At 41.8% G+C, this 17,918-nt stretch overlaps 1 protein-coding gene across 1 annotated transcript in view; it reads left to right on the top strand.

Moving 5' to 3' along the window:
- Positions 1–17,918, top strand: part of MEGF11 (multiple EGF like domains 11) — a 252,337-nt gene that overhangs the window by 53,184 nt on the left and 181,235 nt on the right. Inside the window, 4 exon segments of the mRNA XM_030955179.1 lie at positions 3,211–3,323; positions 7,415–7,538; positions 9,542–9,643; positions 11,162–11,262. Of these exon segments, the coding sequence (XP_030811039.1) occupies positions 7,423–7,538; positions 9,542–9,643; positions 11,162–11,262 (319 nt within the window). The 5' untranslated portion in view covers positions 3,211–3,323; positions 7,415–7,422.

Genomic DNA, 17,918 nt, shown 5'->3' with positions numbered 1-17,918 from the left:
GAGTGTCAGACACTTTCCCTCCTGATGGAATGTCTGTGGAGGCATCTCTGAAAAGGCATGGGCCAGGGAATATAAATACACTGTTCAATCAGGAGCCAGAGTGACTCCCCACACAGATTCCAGCAGCTTTAACATTCCACTGAGTGAGAGTTGTGGCAGCAGTGGAGAGGACACCAAGCCTGGCTCCTTCCTGCCATCCCTGCTGCAGCCCTCAGGTGCAGGGAGCAGCCAAAGGCACAAAGTGCCTCCTCCTGGCTTGCGTTGCTGTCCATGTTTTAGTGGAGGTGGTTCAGAGAAAGCTGCCCCAGAGGGTCTCCCAGCCTGCAGGACAATGTCTGTGGTGAAATCCTTCAGGGCCCAGGGTTTTGCCTTCGTGGCCTTGCAGCACCAAACTGCCTTGGCCAGAGGGGGCCAGAGGAAGTCAGCCCCTGTCCCTGGCAGGGCTTGGAAGGACAGCTCAGGCTTAGGCACTCCCAGGAACACCAGCATTTCAGTGGGCTTGAGTTTGCATTGATACCTTCAAGGGCCAAATGTTCAAAGGGCTGGCTTCAGTTTTACACTGGTAGTCGAGTATACAAGTACAAAATTATGGGCAGAAAATCACAGAAAGTCTTTTTCCAAGCTGACCTTTCTGAAAAGGAGCCAGCAATTATGTGGATTTGGGCACCGGTTCAGCAGTGTTTTTAGGTGTTGTTAATGCAATTTTTTCATTATATTTCTGCTGGACTATTGATTAACTGTTCAATTATTTAAGAAAAAGCATTGTGGTGAATAATAGCTTTTTGGATAGGTAGTTGTGCTTTGCACAAGTGCTCATGGAGTTTGTGTAAGAACTGACAAAATCCACTGTGCGCCTCTTTGTATGCTGATGATAATCTCATGGAGGGGATGGGCAGTGCCAAACATGTTTGCACATTGTTGCCTCAGTGTATTAACACTTATCAGCTTGTAACAAGCTTATTTTCAAAGCACCTGGCAGCTTGGCCGGTCCTCTTCCCCTGGGGAAGATCCTGAGACTTTGAGAGCTTGCCTGTCCTTAATTCCACCTGAAGTTCCAGAGCCTGGGGCTGCGTGTGGGCTCAGATGGAAAACACTGAGATGGATGCAGAACTTGGGGGGAACTGGAGCCACCTCAGCCCAGCCCACTCTGCTAAGCCAGTGTCAGGCCTGGAATCTTTGCCAGTGGGATTTAAGCAGAGGCCCAGACACATCCAGCAGCCTTTGTCTTGATAAACATATTTCATTTGCCATAACTGAAGTAATTGCCCAGATTCCTTGCCTCTGACACATCTCTGGTATTTTGACCCAGTTTTCCACTGAGAGCACTGAAGGAACAATCTTGAGCTTCCAAAAATAACATTTGATAGATTAAGCAGCACTTAGTTCATTATTTATTCTCACTTAGCTGTGGCCAAGCTCCTGATGACTCCAGAAGTCATCTCCGAAAGCGTTAGCACTGAAGCAGATCTGCAGACTCCATAAGTTATCCCTGGAACTGTAACAATGTTCTCTCCAGCAAGCACAACTCATGTATTGTAGAGTTTAGATGTATTTTAGAGTTTAGAAATTTAAAGCAACTTAAGAGTTGTGGATGTTCAGATCCCATTGAAATCAGCCCCCCAGCCCAGTTTTGGAAAACTGAGCAACTGTAGTTCAGAGAATGTAAGGCAGAGCCAAGAGAGCACTGCAGCAATTATGACCCTGGTGTGTTTATTCAGGCTTTAAAATAGAGCCTCTAAAATGAGATCTTGGAAATGGAATTGGTTCCTGTGTTGGTACTGAACAGCACCCACTTCACAGGATGATGCAGCAAAGGTGGCTGTGGAGACTGAGAACACAGGGCTCAGATGCAGGATTTCCTCATAAACTGAAAATCTCAGACTTTTGTGTTTATTCTTTCATTTCCCAAGTCATGTTAATTACATGTTAATTCTTGTCTCCTGTCTCCTGCATTAATCGTGCAAGGTGCCAGCAGAGGGAACACAGCAGCCCAGGGCACAGTCTGCTGTTTCTGCTACTTCTTCCATCACTTGAATTTCTCTGGGCTCCGATGATAAGAATCACATTGTCAGTGCTTTTGTATTCAGTACCTGATCCTTCCTGGAAGTGTTTATCTGTTTAAAACAGCTTTAAATTTTCATTAAAAACCAAACAAAACCACAACCTGTCACTGGCAATATTTCTGTTGGTCATGACAACAACTTTTAGAGGTGACTAGTGAGGTTGAATGGATTTGTTCTTGACTGCCCAGATTAAAACAAGTTGTTCTGAGCAGGTATCCTGAGCTCTGCAAATTATCCAGTCCTTTCATGGTATCTCAAGTTATTAATCATAAATGGAGGCATCCAAAAAAACCCTGATCAGTTTTGAAACTCGTGGCCTCATTTAGCTTTCATAACAGCTTGTTTCGAACAAAATCTGATGTGGAGCCAAATGAAGTGTGTGTTTAAATGATCCCTTGCCTAAACTATCATGAAAATTTCAGATGGGATGAGAAGAAGGAATGCCACTAAGGGCAGCTTGTTGGAAGCTTGCTACTACTTAGAGACTAAAATAGTGTAATCAGCAAACACTCCGTCACTTTAATGCTTCTCCAGTGAAATCCAACTTTTTGTTTCCTGGCTCAACCACTCTCTTGCATTTTCCTCAATTGCTCCCACACAAATACTAGGATCCATTTTCATTTTGGCACACCTTATTTTCCTGTTTGGTAGAAACCAGAGTTAAGAACAGAATTATTTATCTTGATGCATGTAATACATTTTTGAAGAATCAGCATGGCTTTGTAAAGCCTTCTTAACCTGTGAAAGCCCTTCAAAGTAAACAAGCATCAAGAAGGTGCAGTTGGATTTCCAGAAGGCTTTTGCAAGGTCTCACATCAAACTTCTTGAAAGAAACTGGACTTTCTGGTTAGGATGTTAAAGAAGGAAAAGTCTATATGGGAACAAACGTAGGTAGGAAGTGACAGGAAACATTTCTGGAGGCTGGGAGGGTGTAAGAGGGATGTGTTACATCCCCATGTTCTTCCACTCCTCTGAGTTCCCTGCTCTTGCCCAAAAGCAGGATGATGGGATTGGTCTGAAATAGCACAATTATGTTCTGTTATCTAATTATTTTGAATGTTTTGTCCCATTTCTGCCTTGATTTGTTTCCACACCCCCAAACTAATTTCCTCTGACCCAGTTTTCTGTTTTTCCCGATTGCTCACAGGGCCAAGAAACTTCCCAAGAGCTTTCTCCCACTCTCCTGTTGATGTGCCCTGTGTCTCCATGTGCTGGGGATCTGTAAAAACAGGATCCACTGGGAATTTTTAGCACTTTAAGGTAAGACTTTGTAACATGACTCTTTGCTAAATGAGTCACTTGGAAATTTGTGGGGAAAATTCAGCTTAGGTTAACTGACTGCATAAACATTTCAACTTTATGATCTTCAAAGGTACAGAAGGATTTAAGAAGGGTATTTGCTAGCAAAAGACACCTCTGCTTACAGCTAGACACAAAATTGGGGTTTTTTTTTGCTTGGTTTAGAGCTCACTTCATCCCAAATTGAGGGAAAAACATTCAATTTAGAACTCTGTCATGGACTGGAAATTCTTTTTGAATTTCATGTCAAAGTCATGTTATGAAATATTTTATGACAGAGATGTCAAAATGAAATGTTTCACCACTTCAGGCCCTGAACAGGAAAGTCTCCAATGGTCATTTTTAGTTAGATTTTCTAGCCTGTCAGACATGGAAGCAGAGGAGAAATTGAACCTGTAGTTTCTTTTTTTTTCCCTTGGCCACTTAAAGTACACACTGGTCTTTTTTTCACAAGAACATTACCAAAACCAAGTCCTCAACATCTAGAAAAAGCTTTGTGGGATATTTATTTCACCCAGCAAGGTGAAATAAATAATAAGATCTCTTTGAGATCTTATTTTCTTTGCAGGTAGGTCCTACCTTCAGGGGTACTGCTTTTTCCACACTGATGTTCATGAAGTTTAAAGGATCCTCTGCATCTCGAGGTCTCTTTGCAAACCCCAGCAGTTTCCTCAAAGAAGGCTTTTTGTAAAGAGACTCCACAGACAAATAAATTAATGATTTTCCACCTACTAGATTTTCTAGGATTTGGAGCTTTCCTTTCTTTTGTGATGGAACCAATGACTTGTATCAATATTGTAGGTGAAATAGTGAAATTTTTCAAAAAGGAGGAAGATAGGAGAAAATGGCCTAAGGAGTAGCAGATACCTCATCTGTTATAATTAACAGAGTGAGACACTTGTGAAAACCACCTGGTTGTCTTTGGATTGAAAGACTCTTCCCAAATTTTACCTAAATTGACTTTCACTTCTGAAAAGAAAAATCAGGCCTGGAGAGACATGAAGTTCAGAGTCCATGTGGGGATTGCACACACCACCTTTGTGTCATTTATTTGGGTGTTCAGCCCCCCAGGCTGCCTGTCCTGGGAGAGTGGCAGACACTGGAAATGTTGCAATAATTTGGCTGTAGCTTTAATGAAGGTACAGGCATTGTCCCCCTCAAGGCTGGTGTTGCCTCCTTGGAGAATCTGCCCCAAACACTGAATTTGGGGCAGGAATTTCCTGTGTGCTGTGGTGAGCAGTGAAAGCTGAAAGCCCAGCATTAGATGTCATTACTGGATTCTTTTTTGATATTGGTTTTTAATATGTGTGCTCCTATTTTTAGAGTTTTATTCTGACTCCTTTAATAGCAACCATTCCATTTTGGTGTGAGGGCTTTTCTATTAACAGTGATCAAAGTGAAATATTTCATTTGAGTTACAAAAAGAGACACTTGAGATGAATGAGGTTCTGCTGGATTTGGGGAGTTGGATGGTTCTGATCTTCAATCTGACTTATAAAGTTAAGAAATTAATGACACAAAGCAGCTCCCTCACAAAAAGATAGTAACAGAGCATTAGCAATAAAAGTTTAGAAAACAGTTTGGAACCTCTTTCTAATACACAGCAAAAAATATTCTGGGTGCTATTAGGGCTTATAAATAATTCTTTGACATTTGTTTGATTTAAAAACTAAACTGAGGCATCATTTCCTTAAGAACAAATTGAGGTCTCTGAGAGCTACAGAATTCAAATATGGGGCTGCTTTAGACCTCATTCTCTTTAGAGTGAGTGAGGCAGCAGGGCTCTATTCTCATTTATTTTTATTTTGTAGGGAGTACTTTAATATAAAGGATATATAAAATTCAATATAAAGAATGGGTAGTTTTCAGCAAGAATGAGTGATCTTAAGAGCCTCTTTCTTAGCATCTGGTGTATTCTAAGCAAATCTTTCTTGAAGGTTTGCTTTCTCTTGAACTCAAGGGCACTGGCTTCAGTTGGTACTGAAGGAGAAAAAATTGGAGTGGGGGAGAAGTTTGATTTCTAGCTTGAATTAATTATTATTTACCTTTCAGTTCCTGATGACTGATGGAAAGCAAATGCAGGCAATGAATTACTGATTTCAAGCCAGGCTGCTTTTCTGCCTGTAACTAATGTAGCACAGACCCAGGCTGTTGATGCTCTCCAGAAGTTAACAAACTGAGCACAGAACTGTGTTTAGATTTAAGCCCTCTCTGAAGATTTGCATTTCCTGCAGCAGCTTTGCCCACAGCTGCCCATCAGAAGGAGCTCTCCTCCAGCCCCATTTGCTCAGCCCTGCCCTGTACCAAAGGTGCAGAGGATGAAGAAGGAGGGTAAAGGTAAATTATAGCCTGGAAATACAGTGCCAAATCTCACTTATCCCCGTGCTTTGGCAGTGTTGCAGTGCTGCCCAGTGTCACAAATAAAGGCATTTTGGGAGGGATTTGGGTTAAAGGGCTGCCAGTTTGTACAGACTCATCCTTGGGTTGCTCACATCCATTGTCCATGCTGTGCTCAGGGAATGTTCAGCTCTGCTCTCCCACAGCTCTGACTGTTGGAACATTGGGGCTTTTGGCAGCTCAGCCCCTGCAGACACTTTTCCTCCATGGACATGCAGTGCCCAGGACAGGGATAGGCACTGGCTTCTCCATAAATACATCACTGCCTTGTCAGCCCTCTGGATTACCAGGCTAAGCTTTTGCATTGTTGCTGTGGGACTTTGGAAAAGCCCACAGGTAAAAAATGGTCACTCCTTGACTTAAAATCATTTCATGAGGAACATTAGCATTAAATCATGTTAATTAACATTAATATGACTTACATGGCTTTAGACCTATCTTTGGGTTTAGCAGTGCTCTAGAAATAATTTAAAAGATGAGCTATTGCTCCCACTGGGATTTTGACTTGAATCCACTAAAGGCAATGGGTGTCCTTGAACTGCCTAAGAAGGCTCTGGGTCAGGAGGCAATTTCTGAGCAGTTTCCTGGCTCTTCATTCTGCTTTGTGATGGCTTCTTTATGCTGGGCTGTATATCAGGGCCCTGCAGAGCAAACCTCTTAACATCCTTTTGCTGTTCTGGACCCTGAGGCAATGAGCCATGTGTTTTTTTGATGATCATATGAAAATTCAATCTATTTTTAGGGCAATCTTGTTGCCAGGAATAATTTCTAGGACTTCTGATTTGAATGGTGAATTATGTGTCCATGTAAATGCCTGAAATGGATATTTAAAAATACTTTTTCCTGACTTAATGTTTTACAGATTAACACCTCTAACGCTGTTACAAAAAAAGCAATTTTATTTTCCATCTATTTTGAACTTTTGATTGGTGTCATTGGAGACTTCTAGGCCAACACCACAACTCTGGTTTCAAAGCCCCAAGCAGGTGTAAGTCAGTACATTTAATAGATGAGCAGGAGGGTGATGAAGAGACCACACCCAGTGAATTTTGTGCAACCTCTTTCCAGCTTCAATGCAAATATTTTTATTTCATGTTCAGTATTCTGTGTAATGTGCCCCAATGCACTGACCTCTGTAATTCTCAGTGGTTCCCCTTCCAGGGCTTGAGGAGGGCATTGATTTTCCTTCCATCATGCAATAAGCACGAGTCTCACATCCAGACCATATTGACACCTGTAAACCCCATTTAAATAAATCAAAGGGGGCATTTGGGTATTCTCCCACTTGCCTGTAGGTTGATGGAAGAATAGATTGCTTTAATACCTCAGTGATTTATTTGTCAGTACAGACAGCCTGTCATAAAAATAATCAGTATCAGAAATGTTCTTTGGGAGAATCATTTGGGCTATCAATATCTTGGGTGGTTTAATCATCAAATTCATTGCTTTTATTAGGTTTAAATGTATAAATTCCTTTTAGAATGGATTTGAACTTTTAAAGCATTTTACTGTTTAGTTGATTGCTTTTTCAAGTATTTCAGTTTCTGAATAGCTCCACAGTATTTGGATTTGCACAAAAGTAAGAAGGAAAAGGCCTAGAAGGATATTTTCTTCAAAATTGTCTCTAATGGCTCTACTTTCTTCTCTTTCTCTAGGTACAACAATGGTGGCACCTGTGCTGTTCCAGTGGATTCTGAGAGGGCTTATTCTCACTTTCCTGCTCAAAACTACCCTGTCCCTAAATCCAGATGATCCAAATGTTTGTAGTCACTGGGAAAGGTAATGTGTAACCTGACAACTTTTATTTTTTTAATCATCCATTTCATATTTTTGCATTTAGAAGGTAAGCTGAGAGCCATAATTTGGTAAATACCACCACATCTCAGAAAAGAGATTTGCTTTAGAGAAATAGTGCTTTGGAGTGCCTTGGAGGGTTTGGATCATCCCAAGGAATTGGTTCCAAGGCTGCTATGGTCAATAGCTATTGACCACATCCCCCTGTGCCCTTTGGGCAGCTCCTCCAGGGTCTGAGCGACAGGAGTGCACTGAAGTGTTTGCATCCATCATGGAGAGAGCCACAGAAATGCTGGCCTTGTTCTGTCCTGCTTTTTTCTGCTTGTTGTCCAGCAAGAAAGTTTGAAGCTCTTCCTGTTGCAACATCCTGGCTGTTTTTGTCTGGCCTGAACTTCGGGGCTCTTCCTGCCAAATTCGTGCTGGCATCAAAGAGTGAACGAAAGCACTGAACATGAAAGGCCCTGGAATTTCTTGTTCTCTCTCTTGTTCCAGTGTCCTGGTCCTAAAAGTGGATCTGAGCAGGCCAGTTCCTGTGAGCACAGAGAAACCCACAGCCTTTGATGGGGTTCACACTCAACAGGGGCTGTTTGCAGAGGCTAAAGGTCCTGTACTTCTCAGTTGAACTTGCTACATTTCCAGTCCTGCTCTCTGGTTCAATTCCACACAAATCTGAACTGCTGTACACCTCAGCAAAATACCCCCCTTAACAAAGGTAAAAATAGGATTGTCTTTAATGACTATGTTTTGAGGCCTTAATTAGAGAATTAACTCATTGTAGATAATGCAACTGCAAAGCAAAAACTGTGCAGGAAAAGGATTTTGCAGTCTGCGTGCTAGAAGTGCATTCAGAGCACAGGAATAAAATATTGATTTTGTCTGAAGAAAGTCAGCAACCTAGAGACCCAATCAAGGAGAAACAAAAATTAAATACCAAAATTGATTGGTTGTACTGACCAAGATGACTTTGTTAGTTAGATGTTAATAAATCAAAGGGAAAAGATTGTTAGGGCTATTGCTGGATAATAAACGGGATCGTAAAATAATAATTGAGATTTGCAAGTGTTACTGTCTTACATTAATAATGAGCAATGTAAATATTTTATATTTTGGCATTAGCAGAAGTAAAAACATTATTGTCAAACCCAGAAAAGAGGGCAAAGCAGCATCCAGGGGAACCTTGGCTTGTCAGAGGGGACACGACAAGCAGGGCAGGAACAGCCCAATCTTCGATTTCAAGCCACTCAACCCCTCCAAGCAAATATCTTGGTATTGCCTTGTGGATGCAATCTCCCAGGGCTTAATCACATCTGCAGTCCTGCTGATGAGAGGGAAATCAGCTGCAGAATTAAGACAATCCATATAATGAGTGACCTAGAGGATCTGATTCCTGGGTCTTGACCTGCCTAGGGTGATTTGTGTATTGTTCTCCAAAGATGTTGTAGGTCTGGTAAAGTGGGGCCTGTGTCCAGATCAGCACCTGACAGAGGAGTCCTTGAGCAGTGCTCACACCTGCTGTGGGGCACTGCTCTGCCACCACTGACCCCAGCATGAGATTTGGGTTCTTGGATCACGTGAGAGGCCCAAACAATAATGAACATAGAACCTGTTGCATGGCTAAGTGGTGTTTTGGGGGGATTCCTCAGTTCTTGCTATTGTTGGAGCTCTGTGATTTCTTACCAAATTGCCCAGGTTTTGCCCATATCCATTCACTTTTCACCTTCTAAATTTCCATGAATTTTAGTAATATTTTTTTTCCTAAAAGAGAATGGTTTATTGCTCACAGAGATATCTCTATGCCTATCATGAAGCCAAACATTTCCAAACTTCAGGAAGAGGAAGCAGAAGGAAGCCCTTTTCTGCTCTTTGCTGATACCCAAATTTCTGAGATTCTTGATGTAAATATGTTTCATACTGGAGTTCCATGAGCAACAGATACAGGGAACTGCAGCTTTTCACAGCCTCTCACCTCCTTCCTTGTCCACCCTCAGCTACGCCGTGACCGTGCAGGAATCCTATGCTCACCCCTTTGACCAGATCTACTACACACGATGCACAGACATCCTCAACTGGTTCAAGTGCACCAGGCACAGGTAAGAGCTCATCCCCAGAAACCTGAGCTTCCTGCTGCCTTCTCATCTCCTCACACACCTCTTGTTTACCCAAAATATTTGGGGTGCTCCAATATAGATGTGTATACACAAAGGTGTGTGTTTGGAATTCCAGGGCTTTGAGTAGAAATACAGAGATTTTTTGCCTGAAGTTTGAGTGAGTTAAGTGACAGTCAATCCCTCATGGGGCCATCCAGGAGAATGTATCATTCCACTGGCCCTGCCATGGGATTGGAAGTGTCTGTTCCCTGACCAGACGTGACCAACTCTCTTTCCCAAGTGACTGATGCATATCCAGGTTTGCAAAGGGAAGTCCATGCACCTCCTAAATTGTGAATAATCAGGCATTTGAGGGTTAGTGATAATTAGAAATGGATCTGTGTTAGAATCAGTGCACCCAAATCTGCACTGAAAATCAGGTAAAAAGAAGAAGGGTCCATTTCTAGGACTGAATGAAAACTTGTACCAAAGAGTTAATTTTTCTCAGGCCGTAGGATATTTCTGTTCTATTCATTCTGCTTCCAAAGTATCCTAATAAATATCCACTAATATTCACAGTCTTTCAAGGGGGTTTTAGAGGCCTTTTTTTATCTCAACTCCCATGAATTCAGTTGCAAGCTGGCTGTTCAGCACCATCCCAGTGGGACTGTGGCACTTGGCTTTTTGGCTACTGTGTTCCAGTGTTTGGAAGTGAACAGAGCTGCAGAGCTTTCTGGAATATTGTATAGATTGGAATGCAGCAGAGTGAATTCGATCAGTTTATCCAACATGAGGGACAATAGATTCTGTTCAATTGAGGTAATTTCCATAAACTAGCAAAGCTGTTTTGAAGTGTTTGCTGTTAAATATGCAGTTAAATATTACCTTTCTATGGTGGTATCCTTGCTAATGCTATGAATAACTGTAGGAATGCTTCAGAATGCTAAACACTTCTTAATTTCTGTGGGCTACAGTATTGTGGTGGGGAAAACAGGCTTTAAATACTGAACTGGGACTATAATGACACTTTGCAAGGTAGGAGTGCCTTGGGAGGGTTAGCAGGCAGGAACAATTCACTTGGGGTTAACTTCTCAAGCTGTGTATTGAGAGCATTGCCACTGTGGTAAGGTTTTGTGTAGCAGCTGACACAATGGTCTCTGCAGAAGACTCTGTTCCTTCCACTGATGAGATCTGACCTTGCTGATGTGCAAAAATAAATCATTTATTCTTGAAGAAACTCCTTGCCCTTGCAGCAGGACTGGGAAAATGTTTTAAGACAGCAGCTGCCCCAGGAAGAGCTCCAGTGGCTGTCACAAGCCCGGAGCTCATAACACGAGTCATATTTCAAGCTTCAGAACAAGTATCGATTCCTCCCTTATTGTGGCGTTTATTATCAAAAAGCTTTCATGCATTTAAAAATAATTATTGAATGCTAGCCTTACTATGATTTAACACAAATATCATTGCAGCAGGAGGCATTGATTTTCAATAGTGTCCCATGGTTTGTGTCTCGTGCTGCAGGATCAGCTACAAGACCGCCTATCGCAGGGGGCTGCGCACCATGTACCGCCGGCGCTCGCAGTGCTGCCCCGGCTACTACGAGAGCGGGGACTACTGCATACGTATGTACACAGGGCCCTGGCACCTTCCCTGGGGGCTTTGCAGCAGCTGGGGATAGATTCAACACTTGTTGCATTAGGGTTGACTTTTAGGGCTTTCAGCTGGCGCTGATCGCAGGTAGAATTGTGGGGATGGGATGTTTCGGGGTGGTTTGGATATGTGCATCTCAAGTACAGAGGGAAATTTGGCTGAAGTCATTGGGGAGGGAGTTAATGAAGTCCCTTAGTGCCTTCTTGAATCAGAGCTTACTTTGGGGAGTAATTAATGCAAGTATTCACCAATGTTAAGGAATTAGGGAACTGAGAGCTCTCAAGAATAAACTACCACATAATTTAAGCAACAGTGTAAAGGTTTTGCCTCTTACCCTTGAAAGCTCTTACTTCAAGAGTTAAATGAGTTAAAATCTCATTTTTTTTCACAATGGTTCCCATCAACAATTAAACTTTTTAAAGCTTCTCAGATGTCAGAAGAACTTTCTCCCAACTCTACTGTATAAATAAATACAGAGCTCTGGTGTGTTTTAGGTCAGTTTGAGGGGGGACAAAAATCACAATGGATCTTTCAGCATGCCTAAGAGCTCTGTTAATTAAAAATACCCTGTACATTAGTGTCACATGTTTTCAGCATTGCAGCTTTCTGAGTGTTCTGCATGTACTCAAAAGGAGAGTGGAGATGGGACCTCTTATCTAGGTCTTGTGTTGGGAGATTATGACACCAGAAAAACACAAAGAGGTTTTGATCAGCATCAGAATCCAAATTTTATTAACAGGTTCATAATGCCATGGAATAAATGTGAAAATGATACAATTAGCCAGCTAACTTCAAATATCTTGGCACTGTGCTTTACAGCTATTTCTTTTTAGCCGTGTTGATGTTTTTATTTGAGTTTCTGTAACTCTTATTGTAATGCATGAGCAGCTGAAAACCATGAATGGACCCCAATCTCATTTTCAGTGACCTTTTTTCCAAAAAGTTACATTCAAGGGGTTTGGGCTGTGAAAAATCACCAGCCCTTTGAGATAAGGCATTAGAATTATTTTACAGAAAGTGTAATAAGTTGATCTTTTGAAGTGCAAAATGCTGTTAGTCAAGTCCTGAAAAACATTTATTGCAACCTATTGTCTTTGCTGGAATCCTTCCTGTGGTAAGTATGCACCTACCTATTGACATCTCAGGTGTCAATACCATGTCAGCAGTTGTTCCACATACTTTTATTACAGTCTTGAATTTCATGACTCAGAATCCTGTCTGTCACAGAGCATACTTATTATTACTTTTCTCCCTGCAATCTATTGATTTTTTTATTTTTAATTTTTTTTTAATTGCCATACTGTCACAACAATAAATCTCCCCAGACTTTCTGATTCTTTGAGGATATTAACATTTGTTTTGAGGTGGTTTTTTTGTTAGTATTAATACTTAGTGTTTTGCTGCTGCCAGGCAAATTTTATCTTTCTGTGGTGGAGAAAGAACAGCATCCACTGAAATTTTGCTAATGCAGAGCAGGCAGCAGGTATCTGGTCAGACCAAGAGCCCCGTGTTTGACACAGAGCAGATAATAGTTACACTCTCTCTGCTGTTTACATGTGCAGGAGTCAGGTTCTTGTATTTCATTATCAGCCTGGTGTGTGTTCAGGGACATCTGCTCTCTGTCCTTCCCGGAGATCACAGCAGCAACAGCAGCCAAGGGGGAAATGATGTCAGGGAAGAACTTCTCCATCATGATGGATTCCAGACGCTTGGACTTACTATTTTGCTACTACAAGTAGCCACACAGCAAAAAACACCCAAAACCAAACAGAAAACCTCCTTGAAATTCTCTGAGCCCTCAAGCAACAGTTTGGAGGCCCAATATTTTGCTAATGGGGTCCTTTTCGTGTCACCCCTTTGGTTTGTAACACATCAAGCCCTGATCCCATTTCTTTTGTTTTGTTTTCCTACAATATGTTCCTGTGCCAACAAGCAAATTCTCTCATTCATCATCCTTTGCAGTCAGCAGTAAATTCCATTTTCATTCCTGGAGGCACTTCTCTGCTTTTGCCTTTTTCCATCCCATTTCTTACTTCCCTTTACACTGGTATTTTTCTGCTGTTTCCTAACGAGGTTGTCCAGTACTCCTGTCCCACGTTCCTCCAGACGCATTCAGTGCTGCTCCTCCAAAGGCCGCTGCTCCAAGAGTGGTCAGGACACCAAATTCTGAGCTTTTCCTGAGCTGTCCCTGGCAGGAAGGGAGGCAAGCTCCAGCCCTGCAGAGAGGGCTCCCCCTGCTCAGCCAGCCCTTTAAAATCCATTCCATTAGCAATCATGGAAGCCACTACAACATGGGGAGGAGGGATACATCCTGCAGTGAGTCTGATGATCAAAAGAAAGTTTGATTAAAAAACAGTGTGTAGATTAAAGGCTAATTGGTTCTTCTTTCATTAATAGCAGTCTTTATTTCTTGCAAAAGTTAAATGGCTTTGTAATTAACAGTGACATGTTTAGACTAGAGAGGGCTGAGTTTAAATCTCTATTAATGACTGTTTCTTGGATTTTAAAACAGAAGTGAAGGCTTTCAGCTACTGTTTTGATCTTCTCCCTTTTCATTTACTAACTTTCAAAAGGATGTCAGATATATGGCTTTATCTTTGTCCTCTTGTTGGGGCTTACTAAACAGATTAAGTCTAATAAAATCTACCCTCAGTTCTAAATAATCATGTTGATCCAGAGCTTCTTCCTCTGCCACTTCTCTGGTGTCTTCTTTGCCTTTTTGGCATCTGTATGTGCTACTACCCAAATAAAATGTGGAATTCAGGCACAAGGTCCAATAATTTAACTGATTGCCTGGTAAATTATACAACTGGCCAGCCCATTAATGCTTAGGCTAAACAGTATGAAATTATCTTTGTGCCTCCAAAGGGCCTGATATTTTGGGGTTGCAGTGGTATCCAAAAAATCCCCCACGAAAAATGCTGCAAATGCACATCTGCATTTTTTTCCCCTTCACTGATGTCTTAGAAATGTTGTTACCATTGTGGGAGCTTTGCAAAACGATTCCCCTTCTCTGAATGTTCTTACACTTGACAGAGCTTTTCCCTGAGCTGTCCCTGAAAACAAACAGCACAGTCTGTGCAGTAAATCAGAGCAGCTATGATTTACTGTACTTTGTATGCTAAGGTAAGCTTTTGGCAGAGCAAATGCATAAACTGCAGAAAATCTTTTTTTAAACAACCACAGGGTTCAACTGCCCTTCAAGGTTTTTGTAAGGATGTTTTAAAATTATATTGCCTAGATTAGTATCTGTGGTAGATAAAGCAGCTCTGAATACTTTGCTGCTCTAAATAAAAAAGAGAAAAAGAATATTACATGGCTCTTTTGTGCTCTTTAGCCTGTGAGGAGATGGTAATTGAATAGTTCCCTTTAAGAATATGTCAGGTGGAAAGATGCCCTGTGTGCTAAATGGATGCATTTTTGTCTAAGAGACCAATGCTTTGTTCAGTCTGTCCATTTTAATCTTATTCTTGCACAACAGATTTGTACAGATGAGACACTTCTTGTGGGGAACAAAGGGTCAGAGACCTGACATCAGAGGGAAGGCAGATGGGACTCTGAGCAGCAGCTACTGCCAGCTGACTTTTGGGCAGAAAAGCACCAACCATGAAACAAAATTTGGGAATTTACCTTTTCTTCACAGATGGAGTTGAGCTTTTAAGTGTTTTCTTCACTCTCCTACCTTACACTCTTTTTCTAATGTCTAAATCTATGCAATGTGACAGGATGTAATAATGACAGGATTAGTGATTTAACAATCTGATTTGCTGCCATTTATCTGTCTTTCAAACCTGCCAAAATTCAGTAGAGTTATAGATGGACCATTTCATGGTGCTTTCCTTTCCTGGCCAAGATATTATTGATCTCAGACTGTTTCTCAACATTCAGCTTTCCACATTACAATTGTCACAAGCATCAGCAGGGCTCCCTGACTTTGACAAATCCCTTTCTAAAGAAACTGTTGGTCTCACTGGTTGAATCTCAGTTTTTACCTACAGTGGCATTTCCCTCAGGCCAGAGGCTGGGGACATTATTGTATTAACATGTATTTATTTACCCAGCTTTTCAACTCACCTTTGTTTGATGCCTTTAATGAATTTCAAAAACAAATGAGGAATGTTCTTTTAATAGCTGACTTGGGGAAATTATGCAAATATGAGGCCTGATTGTTTTCAGGAGTTTAAATAATGTTTCATAAATTCTGTAATTGCAATAGCCATGCCAGCTTCCTAGTGGGATGTGTGCATTTATAGCGCAGCCACAGGAACATTCCCACCTCAGGACTGCAGTCCCATTTACAGGGCTCTGTGTCTAGTGCAGTTTTTGTACTCTTTGACAAGGCTGCCTTATTGGAGCCATATGGTTGGATTGTTAAACATCTGTAGCATAGGAGTAACAATTCCAGAGCTTCCTGCCATCTGGATGAATTACAATCCCTGCAATTCCACACATATGTTCCAGCAGCACACCGACACCACAGTGGAGCGTGCTCGTGATGAGAAGAAAAAGAATGCCTTGTGTGATCAGTGCAAAAGTTGTCCACTCCTAGAAAACGTTGAATCAGCGGCTTAACCTTCCTGAATATTCATAATGTTTGTTCATATGTCAGATTTGTTGATTTTTTTCACTTTATAAGACAGTAACTCATTAGCATTTTAGAAGAAATGTTGCCCCCCCTTCTCACCTCAATTTTAAATTCCTTGTGGTGAGTATTCCTTTAACTTGAAAATATATTGTTTGAAAGCTGCTGGACTTTTAAAATACATTTTTCTTATCTTTATAGACACACATTAAAGCCAGTGCTGGTGCTTTCTGTGAGAGCCTTACTGTTACATTATTCAAGTACAGAGTCCTGTACATCAATAATGCAACCTAAATTAGGGGAAATGCTATAGCAGGACATAGATACTCCCTATCAGTGGACATTCTTTTCCTCTGTCTGATTTGGGATGTGTGACAGCAAGAAAATGGTGTGGAAGGCCTTTCTGCATATAGTTATTAATTATAGAATTGAAATGACAGTAGGAGACACTTTGAAATTTTTCCTTTTATATGCATTGTAGATGACTCCATACATCTTTTGCCAGTGAAGAACATAGGGAAAATTATTTGAATCCTTTGTTCCCATCTAAAGGGGACATCTGAGAGGAAATGGGCCTTTGCTTGTTCACTGAGAACCTCTTGGGACACAGGAGTGTGAGGGCAGAGGGACACCAGCCCTAGAAGCAGGTCAGTTCAGCTGGTGACACAGATGAAGCCAGTGGGTGGCTGTTGAGCCTGAAGACACTGGAGACACCCTGGATGGGAAGGTGGAAAGGTCAGTTCTCATCTCCCATCCATCATTTTGTGTTTGCTCCCAGCCTCCGACGCTGAAGGATTTGCAAAGATGCTGGTGGTGAGCAGTAATGAGATAAGGGAAGGACTTCTGGAAGCAGTGCAGGAAAAGGAGGAGAAACAAAATGCTCATATAAAGGAATGAAAATAGCATAAAGTTAAAAAGGGGGGGAATGCTGAAGCTGTATAATGTCTCAAGGGGCTTAATAAATATCAGACAGAAAATTAGGCAGGCATTATGGTTGGAAAAAGATTTAGACTGTTGCTAGTGTAGCAGAAAAAGCTTTTCTGGCTGCTTTAGGCAGTCTCTGTTGGATCAGTATAAAAGCACACTGGGACTGCAGACACAGAAGGAAGCAGTGGATGCAGAGCTCCTCATGGTGCTCATGCTAATGGCCTGGATGGCTGGGAGCTTCAGCAGGATCAGAAAAAAGCACAAAACCCATAGGTGTGATTCATTGTTGGGTTCAAAGAAAGAGCCATGCAAAGTTTAGTCCATTAATTTGCCCTCTTTTAGCAAAGTCAGGCTGGTCCCCAGCTGCTCTAAATCAGCACAATTCCACCAGGATGTGTCTGGATGCCCTTTCAAATCCTGCTCCTGCTGGGATGCACCTCACAGTGGGTCATGGCAGTCTGCACTGATCCTGCATGGCCTGGAGGCACCAGGGCTCTTCCACAATGCCTTTGTGACCCAACCCTCCTGTGCAGCTGGGGATGCTTGCACTGAACAAAACCAGGGTCCTGTGCATCCCTGGATGAATGAGGGTGAGGGCATACAGAGCATTTGCTGCTTATGGAATTAGGAAGACACAGAATTCTGGAAGATTTTCCCCTCCAAAGCAGTTTGCAGTTCATGAGCAGTCCAGGCATGTGCTGAGCCAGGTTAACTCATGGAAATCAATAGGGTCAGAAAGAAGACAAATGTGTGAAATGGAACAGGTTTAAAATTGAAATTGGAATCATAGAATGGTTTGGAAGGGACCTTGAAGGTCAGCTTGTTCTAGCCCACAAGTTGTTTTCTTGATCACTCCTTTACATCCTTCTCCCATTAACAGATTTCTCATGTACTCTGGAGAAGAGAAAGCCCAGGAGAAAAGGAAGGAAGGGTAGAGAGAGGAAAAGAAGTTATCTAAATTGAGATGGCCTTTAGGAAAAGCTCCTGATGTACATACAAAATCTGAGATAGCATCTCTTTCTGCTTCCTTCCTGCATTCCTCTGGCTGTGACCTTCCCTGAGCAGGTCCCACACAAACTCTGGATGTCCGGGAAGCCAGCAGTCAGATGTGGGGCATTA

Source organism: Camarhynchus parvulus, chromosome 10, assembly GCF_901933205.1.
Source record: "Camarhynchus parvulus chromosome 10, STF_HiC, whole genome shotgun sequence".
Taxonomy (NCBI): Eukaryota; Metazoa; Chordata; class Aves; order Passeriformes; family Thraupidae; genus Camarhynchus; species Camarhynchus parvulus.
Note: the sequence above shows the minus strand (reverse complement) of the source record. Positions and strands in the feature narration are given on the sequence as shown.